Source organism: Vidua macroura, chromosome 28 (assembly GCF_024509145.1).
Source record: "Vidua macroura isolate BioBank_ID:100142 chromosome 28, ASM2450914v1, whole genome shotgun sequence".
Lineage (NCBI taxonomy): Eukaryota > Metazoa > Chordata > Aves > Passeriformes > Viduidae > Vidua > Vidua macroura.
The window spans coordinates 4,082,891-4,101,130 of NC_071598.1; the positions used below are offsets into that span (position 1 = coordinate 4,082,891).

Consider the following 18,240-nt stretch of genomic DNA (forward strand, 5'->3'; position numbering starts at 1 on the left):
ACGGGACAGCCCGGGGCGGCGGGGCCGGGCCCTGCAGCTGGCGGAGGCGCGGGGGCGGTGCTCCCGACGGCAGCCGGGACTTCCTGTGACGGCCCATTTCCTGGTCGGATGGGGCCGGCGGGGGGCGGCGGCGGCGGGGTCGGTCCCTGTCCCTGACGGGCTCGGTGGTCGCCGGTGACGCCGCCAGGCAGCGATGCGGGCCCCGGGCCCTGCCGGCAGCCGGCCCCCGCCGTGACCCGGTGGGGCTGCGCACGCCGGCCCCGCGGGGCGCATGGAGGCACCAGCCGCCCTCTGCGAGGTACCGGGCAGGGTCCTTGCGGGTCGGGGCTCGCGGAGGGGCCCGCGGGGGTAACGCCGCGAGCTCGTTATCCCCGCTGCTTTTGCAGGTGTGAGTCCCCGGGGGACAGCGCGGCTCGGCCCCGCCAGGCGGGCGGCCCCGGGCCCCCCTCAGCGGCCGCGGCAGGAGCCAGGAGGGCTCGGGACTGACACCGGCATCGCCCCCGTCGCCGGCAGCTGCCGCCTCCTGAGACATGAAGAAGTTCTTCGACTCGCGCCGGGAGCAGGGCGGCTCCGGGCCCGGGTCGGGCACCAGCGGCGGCGGCGGCGGCAGCAGCGGCCCGGGCAGCGGCTACATCGGCCGGGTCTTCAGCATCGGCCGGCACCAGGTCACCGTGGACGAGGTGCTGGCGGAAGGTAAGGTCCCGGTGCCTTTCTGAGCGCCCGACGGATGCTGCTTTTCCCTCCCCAAACTGAAAGGGAGGCCTCGAGCTCTCCCGGGCACCCAGCCTCCTCCTTGACCCCCAGATTCCTGAATATTTCATTGTCCTTGGCAGAATTGCAGTCCAGTGGTGTCTGTAAGCTGACGTGTCTGGTCTTCCCATCTGTAAATCCAGTGTGAGTTTGCTGGATTTGGCTTTTTTTTTTTAATGCTTTAGAAATTGGAGGATTTTCAGAAGTTGTTTCCCACATCTCCTAAACTGGGAGTTAAAAAAAACCAAGAGAAACACCCAAACCAAAATTGTCAAATATTTTGGTGCAGAACAAGGTGCTGTAAATAAAGAAAGCAGTGTCCTTCACTCTTAAACTTTCTTCAGCTGTCACCTCCTTTCCTACCTCAAGCTGAGAGGATTAAAACACTGGAGTAAATTCCTTGTAGCTGTGTTATGCATATAGGTAGGCTGAGCAGGGCTGGCTGTGACCTGGGATGAGGAATTTTTCTGTGTGTGGGGTGTCTGCAAGGGGAAGTGGTGATCCTAATTGCCTCTTTCTTTTTTTTTTTTCCTTTTTCCCCAGATAAAACAGTTAGAGACCTAAAAATGAATCCTAGGGGTTACGGAACTCACGACGTGTGCAGGCCTTGCAGTGCAGCAAGCTGCTGGTGGCATTTGTTTAATTGTAACCAGCCCTGCTGCTTGAACTATCATTTTACATTTCATTTGTTGGGGTTGTAAGGAACCTCCTGAATGGCTCTGCCTGGTAACCTTAGCCTCGACCTTCAGAGAGATGTTGGCCTCTTTAGACCTGCTCCTGGTCCCTCCTGTGCAGCATCCTGGGCAGTTTTAGTCCAAACAGTGTTTTGTTTTGATGGTGAAGGAGAGGAGAGCTGCTGGGAGAGAGCTGAGTGGGAGGACCGTGTTGGCTTTTACAGAAAGAGCCCTAAAATGGAAAAGGGACTCTGTGTACGCTGCCTGTGTTCAGATTTGTAAGAATTCACCACGGTGTACAAGAAAATAGGTCTGTGGCTGTTTTTTTAGACTTGGTTTCTGATGTGTTCTGCTGAGAGCAGCACCGAAACCAGGCTTTTACCTAGCAGCTATAGTGATTTTTTTTTCCCTCCCTTGAAATTTGCGATATAGGTTTGCCTGGACTGATATTTGCAAGGCCCTTTTGGCCCTGGAAGCTTAGGACCTACATGAGCTAAACTTGAGAAGCAGTCAGTCTCTTTTTAATGCAGGATGGCCTCATCCTGGTAACATGGGAAGGCTGAGGCTTTTTTTGCTGATGAGTAATGTGCTGGCAGGTTCTGCCCCGGGAAGCGAAGCCGTGTGTCACCAGGCTCTCCTGCTGCAGCAGAGGTGGAGGTGGGAGCACAGATTGCCTGGGAGAGAAGAGCCTCCCTTCCCTGCCTCTCTGTCCTGGGGGGAGCTGCTGCTTGTGGGGGCTTTTCTCTGCATCTCCTGGTTTCTGGGCTGGCCTGTGGGATGGAGCGTGGCCTGCAGCTCTGGGCTGCTCACACGCAGGCCAGCACACCTGTGAAGCAGGTACTGTGTCCTGTTCCTGTGAGGCAGAGGGAGTTCTTCTGGTGAAAGGTGCTGCCCAGGTATGTCCCTCGCAGCGAGACTCTGCTGTGGGCAGTGTGAAATCCTTCTGTGTGCAGAGTGGAGCCTCCGAGGGGACACGAGTAGGGCGGTGTGTCGGTTTGCAGGTTGTCACTTTTTGTTGTGACATTGCAGTGACAATGCCATTTCCTCTATAGGAAAGTTGGGCCAGCTGGGGAGCAGCGTGGGTCAGGAGTGCTGCAGCTCTGCATGCCCGTGGCTGAGTGTGCTGGTAAACAGCCTTTTCTCCCTGACTCAGCTGGAGACCTGGGGAGCTCGTGGGCAGGCGGGTCCCCGTGCTCCTGACGTCTGAAACCTCGGCTGGAAAACCTCTCTGTATCTGCAGTGGTGTTTCAGCAGTGCTGAAGAGGCAACTCCTGGCTATTTCTGCTAAAAGGAAAAGTCCCCTGGGAAGCACTTTGTAGGAGGAGTATCCTGTCTGGGAAGGAAGGATCTCTCATCCCCGTTGCTTTGGAGGGAGCAGGGAGGCCTGTGTTTAGATGCAGCCTGTGAAACATGAAAAAAAAAGAGATGTAAAAGTGGCTTAAAAGAGAGAACCAGTGCAGTGACGAATGGTGTGGAGGAGACTTGAGTTGAACCAGAAGTTTTGGAATTCAAGTGTTGGGATTTGCCTCTGTCTGTCAGAGCTGTGCCTGGTCACCCTGAATTCTGCTGAGCAACCCTGCTGATGAGGAGTGTGCCCTGGCTGCAGTACTGCCTGTGACAGGTAGCAGATGGCTCCATGTGCCTCTGGGCTCTTGTGTGGATCCCCCAAAACACCTGCTGTGGTTAGGTACACCCCCCCACCCCTGAAAAATAGTTCTGTCTGGATGCTTGCCTGCCCTGGGCAGGGAGGAACATCCTTTCTTTTTGGAAGGGAGTAGATGGAAATAATGTAGAAGGAATTTGAGGGGTTGGTTGTGGTGTCAGGATATGGTGAACCAGTGAATCGGTGGGTTTTTTACAAACAGGGTGTTGCAATAGGTGGTTCCTAGTTGGGTCTTTGTAGCTCTCCTGCTCTAATCCATGTAATAGCACAAATAAGCTCTTGAAAAATTCCCCTCAGAGTTTGCACAAGGATTATCTGTGGTGGGAGGGCAGTGCTGCTGGCCCTGGGGGTCTGCAGGGCCAGGTTTAAAGTCACACAGTGCCCCAGTAGGGGCTGAGGGGTGTTGTGACTGGTTTTGGGGTGAGTGGTGTTTCACAGAGCTGAAGTGAATGCCCAGGAGCTCTTGCAGTGTGGGGCTGAGTCAGGCTGCTGTCTCGCTGCTTTCTTTCTGAAAATAAACTGAAACAGCGTTGTGCCAAATCAGATCCTGCTCTTTGTTTCTGCCTGTGTGTAGGGGAAAAACCAAAACAACAAAACCCCACCCCAGAGCCACATGCTGGAGCTCTAGGGAGGTTGGTGTCCCTCTGATGGGGGTCAAAGCAGCAGAAACATTGAGAAGGATGTTGCCATAAGTGAGGAATTTGCTAAGGAGTTTGGGAGAGGTGTGTGGCAAAGTACCACAAGGCACGGGTACTCCTCCGAGCTAAAACACCTTGGGGATTGCCCCAGTGTCCCATTTTTGAGGGCCTCTGTGTTTTGTGTGACTCTGTACTCACAGTGTTGTGAGAGAGTGCTGAGCTGACCCGAGGTGTGTAAACATTGATGGGGCACATGCTTGAGCAGGGTTTTGTCTTGCTGTGCTTCCAGCAAAAAGTACAGACTGCGTTCCTGCAGGTCTATGAGAAGTTACTTTTAAAATGAGTTGTACTTTTTTGAAAGTCTTTTCCCCTTCAAGTGTGCAAGTAAGGGACTCAGGTTTAATAATTGTTGGATATCTCACTAAAGTTTTTCAGGTACGTGCCTGTGTGCTGTAGCTAGTGTTGATTTGAAGGCATTTAATGGTTGGTATTACAAACCAGTGCAAAGTCACAAAATCATCTCATGTTTGCCAGCTGTATTTTTCCTCTGCTTTGAAAAGAGGGACGTTGTAGGATTCATCCTGACTTTCCTTAGCAGATCTGCAGGCCAGTGCATGCGGGGAGCAGCTGGGAGAGGCTGTGAGTGCCCAGCCTGGTGGGGTGGAGGTGCCCTGAGCTGCCCAGGGGTGTGGCTGGCCTGAGTGCAGAGGGTTTCTGCTGACCCCTGCCCTGCTCACCCTTGGCACCTCCTTTCCTTGCAGCACCATAACCTGAAGCCACCGAAAACACATGTGAGCTTCTTCTGAAATAATTTAGCTTTAAAGTAAATCCCATTTGAGGAACGTTTTGCAGATTTATGCGATCCTCAACTCAATTCTAGTGTGGCTGGATTCAAGACATTGCTTTGAAGTGTATTTTGTGAGTTACTGCTTTCTAGCTTCAGCCAAGGGCCAGCTGCTAATCAGCTGACCAATGACATTTGGATTAGGAATTAAACTGTTTCTCCTCTTGGAATGGGACATGTGATTTTTTTTTTTTTTTTTTTTTTCATTTTTTCCCTGTTTCTTGTGGGGCAGAACATGTACTCTGCACTCTGCTCTGCCAGGTAGGATGTTTGGTTCTGTGTTCTAGGCTGTTTTTCTGAGAGTAGAATCCAGGGGAACTTGGGAAGAATCCCAAGGGAGTTATTTAGTAAACGCTGAGGTATCCCAAGTGTTTTGGTGCTTTTAGCAGCACAGCTTTTGCTGGGACAGTGTGTGCTGTGTCCTGAGATGTAATCAGGGAGGAAAAGCAGGTGTTAGTGGATTTTAGTGTGTCAGAAGTTGTGTGGGCCAGAGACTGGCCTGGCCTGGCTTGTGGGCTTTGTGCAGCCTGTCACAGAGTGGGTCTGGGTTGTACCCAGAGGAGCTGGTTCCTTATGGAACAGCTGTGGCAGCTAAAAGCTGGTTTAAAGGCAGTGTTGGCGCAGCACAGTCATCATCCCAGGAAGGAACCTTCCATGGGAAACCAAGAGAGTTTCTGTTTCAAGCAGTCCTGCTATGAAGTTGTCAGCTAGTATATGAAAGCTTGGTTTTGGGATTCTGGCTGGGGGTAATACATGGTTTATCTCTCCAGCTGGGGTCTTGCAGAAGTGTTCCAGTAGTTTTAAAGGAACAGGTTGCTAACCTCTAGTTGCATGTGCATAATGTTTTTATTGTGGCATGGGCCTTCTCCCCTTTGTGCAGGAGCTTGTCAGCAGCTTGAGGAGAACAGGTGGGAAGTAATAAATGTGCTGGAGACAAGCTGGAATCCACTCTGGATTTAGCACTTCTTGCCTTTCAGGCTCACCCACCTGCATTAATCATGGCTAATAAGGGGTCAGGACTGGCTAGGTGCTGCACACTTGTGTTGGGACTGGGAGCTGCTTCCCTTGAAGGTGACTTTTTTCAGAGTAGATGTTCTGGGCAGGCTGAGGCTGTGCCTGTTGGGAAGGCAGCATGCCAGCTGCAGGGCTGGTGCTGCTTCTCTGGAAAGTCACAACCAATTTGCCTTCTCTTGTGCTAAGTGTTTACTTGTGTTCTACATGTGGAAGGAGACAGGAAGTCTCTGAGGAGAACATACCATAAGCAAAATTGGTTTATGGAGGAGTTATCTTATGACAAAGGTAAATGAGTAAGTTTCCCAGGAAGGGGTGCTGCCTTCCTTGGATGGGGGAAGCACAGGATGTCCTTGCGGTGGTATGCTGGAAATGAACCTCCTTGGATCAGATACTGGCTGCTGTACTTCTTGAGAGTAGGAACAATACTGACAGTGATTTACAAGCACAAGGAAAAGATTTGGAAAGGCATAAGTGAGGCACTGCAAGGTAATTCTCATTTGTGGCTTTTTGTCATTATGGAAACTTTCTTCTTTTGTAGGAGGTCCAGGAATTGCCACTAAATGAAATGAAGGTTATTGTTAGCTGCCCTCAGTGTGATGCAGCAGAGTGAAACAGAGGGGAGCTGCTGCAGCTCCTTTAATGTCACTACCCAGAGTATCTGAGCCCTGGCACAGCCTGTGAATGTGTCCTTCCACCCCTTTTAGGGCTGCTGGGAACTCAGACAGGGAGGTGAAGCAATGCAGAGCATGTGTGGCCAAGTCAGGAATTGATCTCTGGCCTTCCAGATTGGGTGCTTTAATTGCAGTCTGTGTTTCCTCTCAAGTGCTGCCTCGCTGTGATTTCAGCGAGCGAGCTCTCGGCACACGTGTGATTTGGGTGTAAATTCACGCTTGCTCTGTGGCAGAACCCCTGCTGACACCAGGACCCTGGGCCATGTGTTGCAGGATTGGATTAAAGACATTTTTGGAACAAGATGCTTATAGCATCTGGTTTGCTTCATGATTTTGCAGAAAGAAATTATGTCCCAGTGACAGGTGATCTCATAGATTAAAAATAAAAAAAGCCATCAGCAGCTGAGTTCCCTGAGCAGGGATTTGCGTGTGCATCCCCTCACAGCTGAGCTGGAAGCTGGCTGGTGCTGTGATGAGGGCAGGTAGAGCTGATCTTTATTCACTGTTAGTCACACACCCGTTTCCCTTCCCATGGGCCTGTGGTAGGGGGCCCCAAAATGCGCCTGTGTGAGCTTACAAAGCAATCTGACAGGCTGTTCTCCAGGGTGTGAGAGCAAAATGCAAGATCTTCTGAGGCTCTCTAATTGCACAGCTGTTGTTCAGATATCATCTTAGCTTGTCCCTCCTTCTGTAAGCGAAATGATGCTTGCAGGGCTGATGTGTGCTTTTGCTGCACAAATGGCAGCAGTGAAATAAACTCAAGCTTGTCTCAAAGGTGTGCAGAATGCTCCATGAGGACATGATGTGCCTGGTTCCTGTGGCTGTCACTGAACATCAGTCTCTCTTCAAGGCACCAGAGTAAGCAGGAGGAGCCCTTGGTTTGGTGTGTTATGCATGTTTTTGTGACTTCACTATCCCAGGTTATATAGGGGTGCTATTCAGATGTTTGTGAGAGTGATGCAAAATGTGGACTTACAAAGTGGTTTGAAATACTTAAAAGGAACACAAGAAATCAGTGCTGATGTGAGAAGCACAGAAATGGAGACCTTCTGCCTCATGTGCCTTCTCTGCATGACCTACCTGCTAATTCAGTGTTACTTCAGTTACCTGTTGTGACCCTCTGAAGGATTAATGGCTTCTGCCTTGGGAAGTGCTTCAGCCATAAAGACCTCTCTGGCACTGAGCTGCTGCCTGGGAGGAGGGAGCTGGATCGATGGGAAATGCTCCCTTATTGCTGCAGTGTGGCCACATGAAGGTTATTTGTGGCTGCTGCTGGCCCAGGGCTCTGCTCTAATGACTCTCTTCACGACCTTTGGCAAGAAGTGTGTAACACCAGGGGTATGCAGATGGCTGGTGGCATGAGCAGTACCCTGAGATTGTTAAAGAAAACACTCTGGAAGGATCTGTGACGGCACCTGTGCGTGTGCAGGGACTCCAGTGCTGCCACACTTGCCTTTTCAGCCAGCTGATGAGATCCTGCTAGTTCTTATGTTTGTGGCTTTTATTGGTCGTGTTTGTAAGGAAATAAAGAAATGCATCACAGAGCCCTGATGTGTGGGGTGCAAGGGCTGGAGGAGGGACAGTGGGAGAGAGGGCAGTACAGGCAGGTCACACTGTCCTGTCATCCTTGGGAACATATTTCTGGGAAGAACCCATCTGCTGAATGTCAGAGCCTTTCTTTCAGCCTTTACCTGTTGCTTCTGAGTCAGCAGATGCACTTGGATATGTAAACCTGAGTTTGCCCTTCTGTTTCTGTGCTGCTTTATCAGCTGCAGTTTGAGCTGTTGTGCAGAACACAAAGGCTCTGTGTGTGAGGTGTCACACAACCTGTGGTTCTGTGCCTGTCCCCTCTCTGCAGAGCAGACAAACAGATGGTGGCAGGGAGGCTTATCAAATGATTTCACAAATGAGAAGCTGAAGCCCATGAAGATGAAGCCGTTTGATAAGGGCTGTGTAGGAGAGAAGGGACAGTCTTGTATTAAATGCAAATATAACTCCTTGCCTGGTGTTTTAATCACAGGGTCATTAATATTCATGTCACCATAGTACCCAGGAACTTCTATCATGGACCAGGACCCCGTGTCACATAATGCAAATACAGAACAAAGCCAGTCCCTGCTCCTTGGGGATTCCTGGCCCTTCCCTTGGTACCAGAACACACTGTGCTGCTGCCTTAGGAGGCCTGTTCAGAGAGAGGGTGTGGGGTGCAGGCAGCTGTGATGGTACAGCTCATCATGGTGTGAGAGTTGACACACAGGATCTTCTGGAGCTCTGGTATTATTCAGAGGCCTTGGAAACACACAAACTCAGCCTTGCTCACCCAGCTTTCAGCAGCACATGTGACAGGATTAAATGTATTTGACTTCTTTAAAAATTAAAATGATGCTATTTTTGAAGGGGGACAGGTGGTTGTTTTCTACCTTTTGCTTTTGTTTTAAACTTAACATAAGAAGGCCTTACACTGTACCTTTGAAAGTTTTTTTTGCAGCTGATGCATTTAGTGATATATTTATTATTTAAGTTGGGATATAAATAAGTAAAACAATTATTTAAGTTCATTTGAACTGATGAATTCAACCCCCAGTGGTTACAGGCTTGGTCACAAGACTGCAGGTTCTGGACCCCTGAAACTTTTCCTGTTCCTAGACATCTGACAAATGAACAGACGTAGAGTTCATACCTCTCCCTCTTCACCTGCGCGTGTGTGGAAAACTCAAAGCCCTGTTTCATGTAGAGCTGATATTTTTTCCCATTAAATGCTGAATGATGAATACTTTGTGCTCCTGGCTGTACCTCAGGGTTTAAATTCCCCAAGACCTGCCTGGTGGGACAGTGGATACCTCTCTCCATGCTTGGCACCTACTCAGGAGTTGAAAAGTTCATTGCTGTCTTCAGGGATGGATTAGCATATGCCCTGCAGAGGAATGGGATGTGTCCTTAAGTTGTGTTTTCCGGTTACTCAGGGAGGTGGCACTTCAGTGGCCCAGGGGTACCTGTAACCTGTAGTTACACAGGTAGCCATAACATGTAGTTATCTGGCATTCCTGGAAAGGTGAACTCTGGATTCCTGGGTTTAGGGAGAGGAAGCTGGTTGGAGAGAAGCCTCCATGCATTGCTGTGGAGCTCTGGCAGGGTCCTGTTGGCTGTGAGCTCTTCCTGGAATGTGTAGAGTTGTGCTTGTGCTTCTCCTGCTGCCGTGCTCAGGAGCATGTCTGGGTGCTGCCCTAGGAATCAGAATTCCCAAATGCTGCTATCAAAATTCCTAAACACCTGACTTGTCTGTTGCCCTGAGCTGTCCTAGGATCCTTGCATACGTGCTTCCCAAATGGAGTGTGCTGTTACCGTGACACTTCTCCACGGCCTGCTCTGCCTGGCCCTTGCAAGCCAGCCCAGCTAGCCCCAGCCCTGGCCTTCATCCTGCTTTCTCCCTCCTCTACACCTCCAGCTACAGCCTGCTCTCTGCTCGACTAGTTTTGCTTTTTTCTCTCCTCTCCTGCCACCATGATTCATGGCTTCCTTGCCTTTCCAGGGAAGCTCTTCAGCTGCCTGCAGTTGCTGCAGCTTCTTGCTGGCTTTGCAGTTTCAGCCGTGTTCGCTCAGAGCCCGTCATGCTCCGCAGCATGTTGATGCCAGTGCTAATTTCACTTGGAGATGAACAAGGGCTCAGATGCTATTAGCAGCTGCTGGGAATGATAGCAGCCGAAATGTGCTTTTTAAAGGGCTGACTGATAACTAAACAAATTATTCTTTTAAATTTTTTTTAAGCCGTGAGTTATTCATGACCCATTATTATTTTTTTTTTTCGGGCTTACAGTGGAAGTTCAATTGTTACAATATTGTTACAATAGAGAGGGACTGAGTCTGCCTTGCCAAGTAATCTATTTGGAGGCAGCGTGTCTTGCTGCATAGTAATAAAACACTGTTCTATCAGCTTTGGTTTTGCAAGTCTGCCTGTCAGGGAGTAATGGAGTGGATGCACAGGGCTGTGCAGCAGAGCACATGCCCAGCAAATCTTCCCACGTGAACACCTAAACGTGCTTCCTGCTGTGACAGCCAGCACGGTGCCCTCGCCTCCAGTGAGCTGCTGTTTGTTACTAAATTGCTGTCACAAATACTGCAAATACTGGGAGACTTTAATACCCCTGAGTTGGGGTGTCTGGGCTGCTCTTGGAGTGCCAGGCTCCTGCTCCCATTGGACTGGAACTTCTGACAAGAGTGTGGGTTTAATGCACAGCCTGGATCTTGCCCAGTGATTATTTTAGGCTTCTAAAATGCTGTTGCATGGCAGAGATTAATTTCCTTCCCCTCCTTTCTCTGCTGTGTTGTGATTTACAGCTTCCTGTTTTGTCCTTCTCCGTGGAGCTGGCTGGGAGTTGCAGGAGGGTTGTGTGGGGAGTGAAGTGTCTCCTAGAGGTCTGTAATGAGATGGGGTCCTGAAACATACAAAGAAATGAAGCTGAATGGTTTAAAATCAACTCTATCCAAATAAATCCCCAGAGAAATGACAAGAGGCAGTTATGCTTTTCCCATGTTGTCCATGCAGTGAAAATGCCTCTAGCTGTATAATTATTTTGTGTCTGTTTGCTGTTGTGAGCATCACAGCTGATAGACTGAATGTTCACTCCCAAAAGTGCCACAGTCCCTAGACAAGCAGTCTTGCTCTCCTAAAATCAGGAGAGGCAAAGGCCGTGCTGGTGTTGTGTGTTGGATGAGGTTCCTGGCTGTATTATTTTGCACAGTTCAGGCACTCGTGGCTGGGGCTGCCACACCAACATTAACCATGGTTACGTCCTGCCTATTTAAAAGGAGAGGGTGGAGCTTGTAAATCTAAATCTGTCCTGTCATGGCCTAGATATTGCAACAGTGACATTAAGCAAGGGCCCTGTAATTATGTTGGTAATATTGGATAATCACATTAGGATTCTCAGCTATGGTAAATCTGTGTAGGGCTGACTGTGGCCCTGCTTTCCCTGGCTGAGAGTCTGACCCACGAACTCTGTGAAAGCTTAAGCCTTTGTTTTACCTGGGGAGAAGTCCTCTGCTCAGATGTGCTGGATGTTCTGTTAAAGTTTTCCTGGTGGTATTTAAAGCCTAAAGCTTAAGCAGTGCTGGAGATGGAAGAGCTGCTGCTTTCTGGAGCTGGGAGTGAGAAGGGTTTGTGATAAGCAGGGCTTTGCCCGGGCTGTTCTGCTCTCTTGGGAGCAGACCTTTGCCTTGATGATGGGTGATGTCTGATGGACTCTGGGGGTATCTTTGGAGCTGGTTGTTTAGTTTTTTTCCCTTTTTCTTCCCGCCTCTCACTGAGTCCCAGCTGTATTTTGTGTGGGCAGGTGCTGGGCTTTCCGTGCCTGGAGAGCTCGCTCAGCCTGAGGGATTTCAGCTGGCCGGCCTGGAGGCTCCTCTGCTTGCTGCTTCCACGTGGAAACTGTTGCTTATGTGCAGATGGACTTTGTGCAGGTCAAATTCTTCTCAGCTCCAATGTGAGCTGTGTGGAGAATTTCTGGCTGCTTGAAATGGTAATTACTGGAAGAACAGTGCCTAACTTTGGGAGCTGTAGGGCTGACATGTATTTCCCTGCTATGGACAATGAAGCAGTGAGTTGTTACCTGCCCTGCTCAGAGCTGCTGCTGTTGTGAATATGGACTGGGTGAGCACAGAATCCACCTCAGTTTCCCAGCACTGCTTTCTTCTGGCAGTAGGATGAAGCCCCAGCATTTGCTAGGAGAAAACAAGCTGAGTGCATTGCTCTGAAGGGGAGCTGGTGATTTGCCCAGCAAAGCTTGAATATTCTTCAAGAGGTTGTCCTATGCCAGGAGGATTCTGTCCTTGGCTGGCTTGACAGACAACCTGTATCTGTGTCCCTTGTATTTCTTCAACGAAAGTATCACTAGAAGCACTCACAAAATAGCTGCATTTCCTGTATGTTCACTTTAGCTCTGAGCTCTCCTGACTTTTTACAGTTGTAGCTGTTACAACCTTCTTCAGAGTATGTTCACTATTAAATTCCTGATCTTGTTGCAAAAATACTTTCTTAGCTAATTTTCCATCTGGGGAGATGCAGGATTCAGCTGAGTCTCCTGATACTGTGCACGTTTCAGGTTTCCTGTGATGAAATACTAGACATCCTCTATGCTTTATCTAGGTGCTATCTACTTTCCCTGCAGTTCGGGAGCTCTGATTGCCTCCTACAGCCAATTAAAACGGGCAGAACGGGGCTGAAATTCGAGTTACTGTGACCATTGCTCCTTACACAGACAAAGCTCTTTCAACTGGAGTTAGTGGTGTGCCCTTTCTTTCTTGCCCTCAAGATAAAACTTAAATGTTCAGACTATTTAATTGGCAGTTGATGTTTGAAGATCTGATTTGATAAGTTTCCCAGAGCAGTTCTATCTCCCCTCCGGGATGAAACCTTTTAAAGTGCTGCTTAGGGACAGTGGAATGAGCCCAAAGGAGCAGACGAAGCCACAGCTGGAAGCTCAGTGAACCACCCAGATTTTTGTTTGGTTTTAGTGTGTTTAACTCCCTGTTCAGGTGAGTATGGTGAGGTCAGGCACTGAGAGCTCCTTGAAATACTGCTCTGGGAGATGCTGGGGCAGGCCTTTCGATTGAAGCAGTCCCTTCAACTTGGCACTGTAATGCTTAGATAAGTCAAGACAAAAACCAACTAAGTGAAGCTTATTATTTCCTTGGAGGTAGAAAATCTGGGCTGAGAGAGGTCCTGTTTAATTTAGTGTTATTATCTGCTCTTCCCAGCTGGGGAGGCTGTTGGCAGGGCATGAGGGTTTGTTTTGTTCTCCTTCATAACTGGACTCTGGTTTATAACACACATGTACACAAACACATGCACTGTTTACAGACATTTGGGTGTAGTAAGACCAGGAGATCCACATTCAGGCCCCCCTGGAGCAGAGCCTGCTGCTGTTGTTTGTGTGTGTGGTGTGTCCTGAGTGTCACCCCGTCCCCACTGCCACCTTCAGACAGTTGTGCAGGTACCACTTACACCTGTGGGTGTGTGTGTGAGCCTGTGGCTGAGCACACCCTGTCAGTGCTTTGTGCTTCAGCGTGCTGACTGTTGGCACAGTTTGGCCCAGGTGCAGAAAATCCTGGGTTTTTAGCCTGGGTTATGAGGAACAAACACTGGTTTTGTCCATGTACTCCTGAGAGGTGATGCAGGCCTGTGCCTTGGGACAGGCTGTATGTTTTCTGTGCCTGCAGCTTGAGGGTGAATAATCTTCACTTACATGGCTATAAAGTGGCATGTAAATACCCTACTGTAACCAGAGGATTATGAAATTGGGTGGGAGAGTGAGTCACAGGCACTAATTAAATCCCAAACCCCAAGTGTCGTGTCTCTCCAACATGTAGTACTAAAACAACAAAATGCAAACACAAAGGAGAGCATTAGTACAACCACCACTGCTTTGAGTCCCTCTAGCCTTCTTGTGCTGGATCATCTGGAAAAGACTCTGGATAGCATCCACCCAGGAGGCTGTGGGGAAAAGATGGGTTATAGCTACACTGCCCTGTAGGGGAAGAACTTGGGGTTGAAATCCAGTGGAGATTTTGGTGAGACATCCTGATGGTGACGGGGTGACAACACCCAGGAATAAATTGCTGCAGAGCATGTGGGGAGTGTGAGTAGAGTGGTGAAAGAACAGCTTAGAAGAGGTGCTGGGAGGGACTGTGGGCAGGGTCAGTCCTGCCAGAGAGAGGCTGGGTTGGGTGAAATCCTTTGTGGTAGCTGGCAGTGCTGGGAAACCTCTAAAAATGTGTCTTCCTGTTGGAAACATGTTCTGCCATAGCCAAGGTGTCAGGAGAGGGTGAACCTTCAGTCCCATCCTGTTGGGGTGACTTGTTGCTGTCTCTTACAAGAGATGCTGTGGTCTGAGGGGTCAGCTCTGGGCTGGGACCACCTGAAGGTGCAGGTTTTGCTTTCTGGAGCCAGGCTGCAGAGCTCCTGTGTGAGAGGAGGTCTCGGGGAGGTGAGCTGGGTGAGCAGGGCCTGTAGCTCACCCTGCTGCTCTCACTGGTGTTGGCAAACTGACCCAGATGTTCTCTGGTCAAGTTCTAAGTTTTTTGCCCTTTTCTGTTAATCACAGGTTTTCCCAGCCCAGTAGCATCCTTTTTAACAGCATGCTTGAAGAACAGAGAAATTACTTGCAAATTGCTTGTGTTTCTGACTGTCTCCATCCAAAGGAAGGGGGAGCAGAGATCTGTTCCAGGTTGAACTCAGTAAGTCATGGATTGTACTAGTGTTGTCTTCACTTCCTTTGGTATTTTCATCATCTTGGATATTACAGTGCAAAGTCTACCTCATTACTGTGCCTTCTGAATTATGCCCCAAATGACTTTCAAAACAAAATGAGGCAGTTGTATTTTTCTGTAAAGATGTTAATGCTGGCACACTGTGACTTTAAAGGGGTTGCAGATGCTTCACAAAGCAGAAAAAGCAATGTGCAGCGATCCTGTTCATTCCAACCCCTCGTTGTGTATCACAGTAGAACACTTCACAGTGCTGCCTCTGGTCTGTGGGCACATTTAATAATAACGAGGAATAATGCTGGAACAGAAAGCTTAATTTGGAGTGAAATATCCTGTCCTGGAAACAAAGAGCTCAGAAGTGGCATAAAAACGGGGAAAATGGGATTTGAAATGGTGTGTTTTCAGCAGGTATGTGCAGCAATACCCTCCTGCTGGGCAATGGAAGAGTGGAATAAAGGCAGCAGAAAGAATACATTGGTGCAGATTAATAGCCACAAAAATAGCACAGTAATCCTAATGCAAATCATGGGGAGCTATTATTGATAAAAAAGCCCATATTAAAACACACCAGCAAATATTTACTTGTGGGGAGGGTCACAGCAGATCATGGCACGAGCAGGATCAGTAGGACTGCTTTCCTTGGCTCTCCTCCCCGTCACTGCTGTGTTTGTGGGGCAGTGTGGTGCTTTTTATAGGAGCTGCTGGGGAGTCTCCTCGAGACTCCTGGTGGGGTCCCAGTGTCACTTCCAGCAGTCACAGGAAGGTTTTTTTTGGGGTCTCTGCAGCTCAGCAGCCCCAGCTGCTCAGAGGACAGGATCCCCAGGGCACCTGAGTCTCTAGAAAAGATGCCCAAAAACATTGGTGCTTTAGGATCAAGAATCGCATCACAGAATAGTTTGGATTGAAAGGAGTGATTGTTGTATGTACACACCTTGGGGAAAAACTCTTTTCTTTCTTTGAATGACTGTATGTTGCTCCAGTTAGAGGAGCCAGAGGTGCAGGATGGCTTCCTCAGGACAACAGCAGAGAGAAAATGGTTCTGGTGTTGCCAGGTGAGGATGTCCAGTGATGGGTCACGTGCAGTGTCTGTGACAGCTGCTTGTGGCTGTGACTGGGGGAAAACCACATTACTGTGTTTTAGTAAAGCTTTGGGAATGGTGAGCTGGAAACACCCCATGCAAGGGAGTCACTGTGGTTTTCTTGTAGCTGGATCACAGCATCCTGACTGGGGGGGGGGAAAAGAAAACCTGAGTGAGCCTGCCCTTGTACTTAGGAAGGTAAGTGCTAAGGAAGTTCTTCTGGCTGGTGAGATAAGGCAAAGTATGACATAATTCTTGATGGATAAAGATCAGTGAGTATTGGAATTGTGCAAATGGAGTGGCTTTGTGCCTGGTTCAGCAGAGCACTTAATTTTAAGTGCCTGCTGGTACAGCTGGAGTTTAAAATGCCTCGCCGGCTGTCCCTGGAGGCTGAATGTTCCCGGGGCAGTTTTGGGGACATCTGAGCAGCACTTGGCTTCCCCTCAGCTGCAGTGCTGAAGCACAGTGGGCTGTCTGCATGCAGAGCATCGAGAGGGATCAGCTGGTGCAAATTCCGTGCAGCAGCAGTGCTGTGCTTGGTTGGCATTGCTGGCTGCAGGAGGATTCCTGCAGTCCAACAGGAATCCCTTGAGCTCAGCACAGCTCTCTCCTTACCTTGGAGGAGCTGGGAGGGATCACGTGCAGCTGCTCTTACCTAGTTTAGAAGTACTTGCCTGGCTGTGAGGAGTTGTGCATCCTGCTGAAATTACAGAAGGGCTGAAAACATAACTACCAGAGCTGGCAGCTGGCCAGTGCCCTGACACAAACCTGCATGGAAAATTGCTTTGGCATCTCTATTGACTGGAGATAATTGGAACTTCCCAGTATTTTTACAGCTTATCCTAAAACCTTTTAGCAAGAACAACAGTCAGGCAGCAGTGTGCGGCATGATAACCATATTTCCATGCAGTTCAGGCAGGCCTAAACTGCCAAAGAGACACAAAAAAAGTTTCCCCAGAGAAACCCCTGTAGCTGGTGGTGAGCTGACGGTGATCCCAGTGCTGACTTGCTCAGCAATGTTCATATGTCTTAGGGGTGAACACAGAAATAACTTCTCACATTTTAGAATGGGAAGGGTACTTCAGCTTTTGCTGGCTGATGTGGGAAGAGAGTTGAATTTCCTTCAGAACCTTAAATCAGAGGCACGTGTGCAGGGGAAAACTGTCCTCTGAGGTGACTCTCAGGCTTAGCTCTTGCTCTTGTCCCTCCTGGTGCTTGCAAGTCTCTGGATTTATTTGTTCTGTTGCAGCTGAAGCCTGCACTGGTCTCGTGCCTTTGCTTTCCACACGTGTACTAGAAAAGAGGCTTTACCAGCAGAGACATGGGGATGTTCCTGGTGCCTGGAATACTTTGCCTCTAAGCTGTGCCTGTGTGTGACCCACCCTCCCTAGGCACGTGTAGCACAGGCTCCTGAGCTGACCTTGGCTGCTGGGAGCTGCTCAGATCCCGGGATGATCATCTTTATGTTGGAGCTGGCAGTGCCAGGCTGTTGTCTTGCTGTTCTCTGTAAATGGTCCTGTAATGTGCATCTGGCAGGGCTTCATCATAATTGCTTGTAAATTTGTCTTTGATCTCTTTCCTTTCAACTTTACCCAGATTTAGCCAAGTTGGGGGTTGGACTGGAATTACGAGGGAGAACTTGGTTGTGGTCTGGAGCTCTGGAAGCTGAGAGCCCTTGAGGCTGAGGAGGTGGTGGTGGTGTGGATGTGCAGTGGGCGAGGAGGAAGGGTTAAGCAGCTGTTAGCAGTTAAAAGATAAAGTAAGTGTGTGGTTTTCAGCGTGGTGCTGACCATTTGGGGCATTTGGGAGTCTCTTTCTCCTGAGCTCTCGGGATGCTGTGTCTGTGTTCTCCCTTGCACAGACTGTGGTTTTCTGTGCCAGCTGGCTTGTGCAAGATGTACGTGTTCTAACAAGGGTGCTCTGGAGGTGACTTTGTTAATTAATTAGCCCAGGATCCTGGTAGAGGGAAGGGACCTGTGAATGAGGCATTAGCAGTTGATCTGAAGAGGCTCCAGTCCCACTCAGCTGAAGCAAAGATTCGAAGCAGGAGGAGGTTCTTGAGGTTAGTGAAGCTGCTTTTTTTTTTTTTTTTTTTTTTTTTTTTTTTTTTTTTTTTTTTTTTTTAAAGTTTAATTGATCAATTTTTGCTGCTCAGCTCGTGTTTCTTTCTGCTGAGCACAGCACTGTAAACAGAGATCCCATATCCTGCTGGCCTGGCCAGAGCTGGGAAAAGGGAACTGAGCCCCTGGGGTGGAGCAGGGGCTTCTCCTGGGTGACTGCTCATTTTGGGGGGGAGGGAAACCCAAAAGTCTTGTGGTTACAAAAAGGTTTTGAGGACGGCTGAGACTGTAATAAACTTTGGAAAATCAACTCTTTGGGGGTTTGTTTGTTTGTTTAATTTTTTTCTCTAGTGTTTTTCTGAGATCCATGGAAATACTGTACAGAAATTAAAAAAAAATAATTCCAGACTTGACTCTCCAATGATTCTGAAAAGTATAGGCTGTTAACAAAGTAGGGTTTGGGAAAATTATGTTGGTTGTGGTCCCTTATTTCTTCCTGGCTCTATTGTGGGTTATAAGAGGGGGAAGAAGAATCAGTGCAGGGCTGTGTTACTCTTTTCCACAGCCACCCTTTGGGCTGAAGAT

The 18,240-nt window shown here is 49.1% G+C and overlaps 1 protein-coding gene across 2 annotated transcripts in view; it reads left to right on the forward strand.

Annotated features, from left to right (window-relative positions):
• The first annotated feature begins 203 nt into the window (after positions 1-203).
• The window catches only part of AAK1 (AP2 associated kinase 1), a 56,749-nt gene continuing 38,712 nt past the window's right edge, over positions 204-18,240 (forward strand). For both annotated transcript variants that reach the window (XM_054000613.1, XM_054000616.1), the window contains exons 1-2: positions 204-298; positions 387-693. In XM_054000613.1, the coding sequence (XP_053856588.1) occupies positions 531-693 (163 nt within the window). In that variant the 5' untranslated portion in view covers positions 204-298; positions 387-530. The remainder of the gene's footprint in view (positions 299-386; positions 694-18,240) is intronic.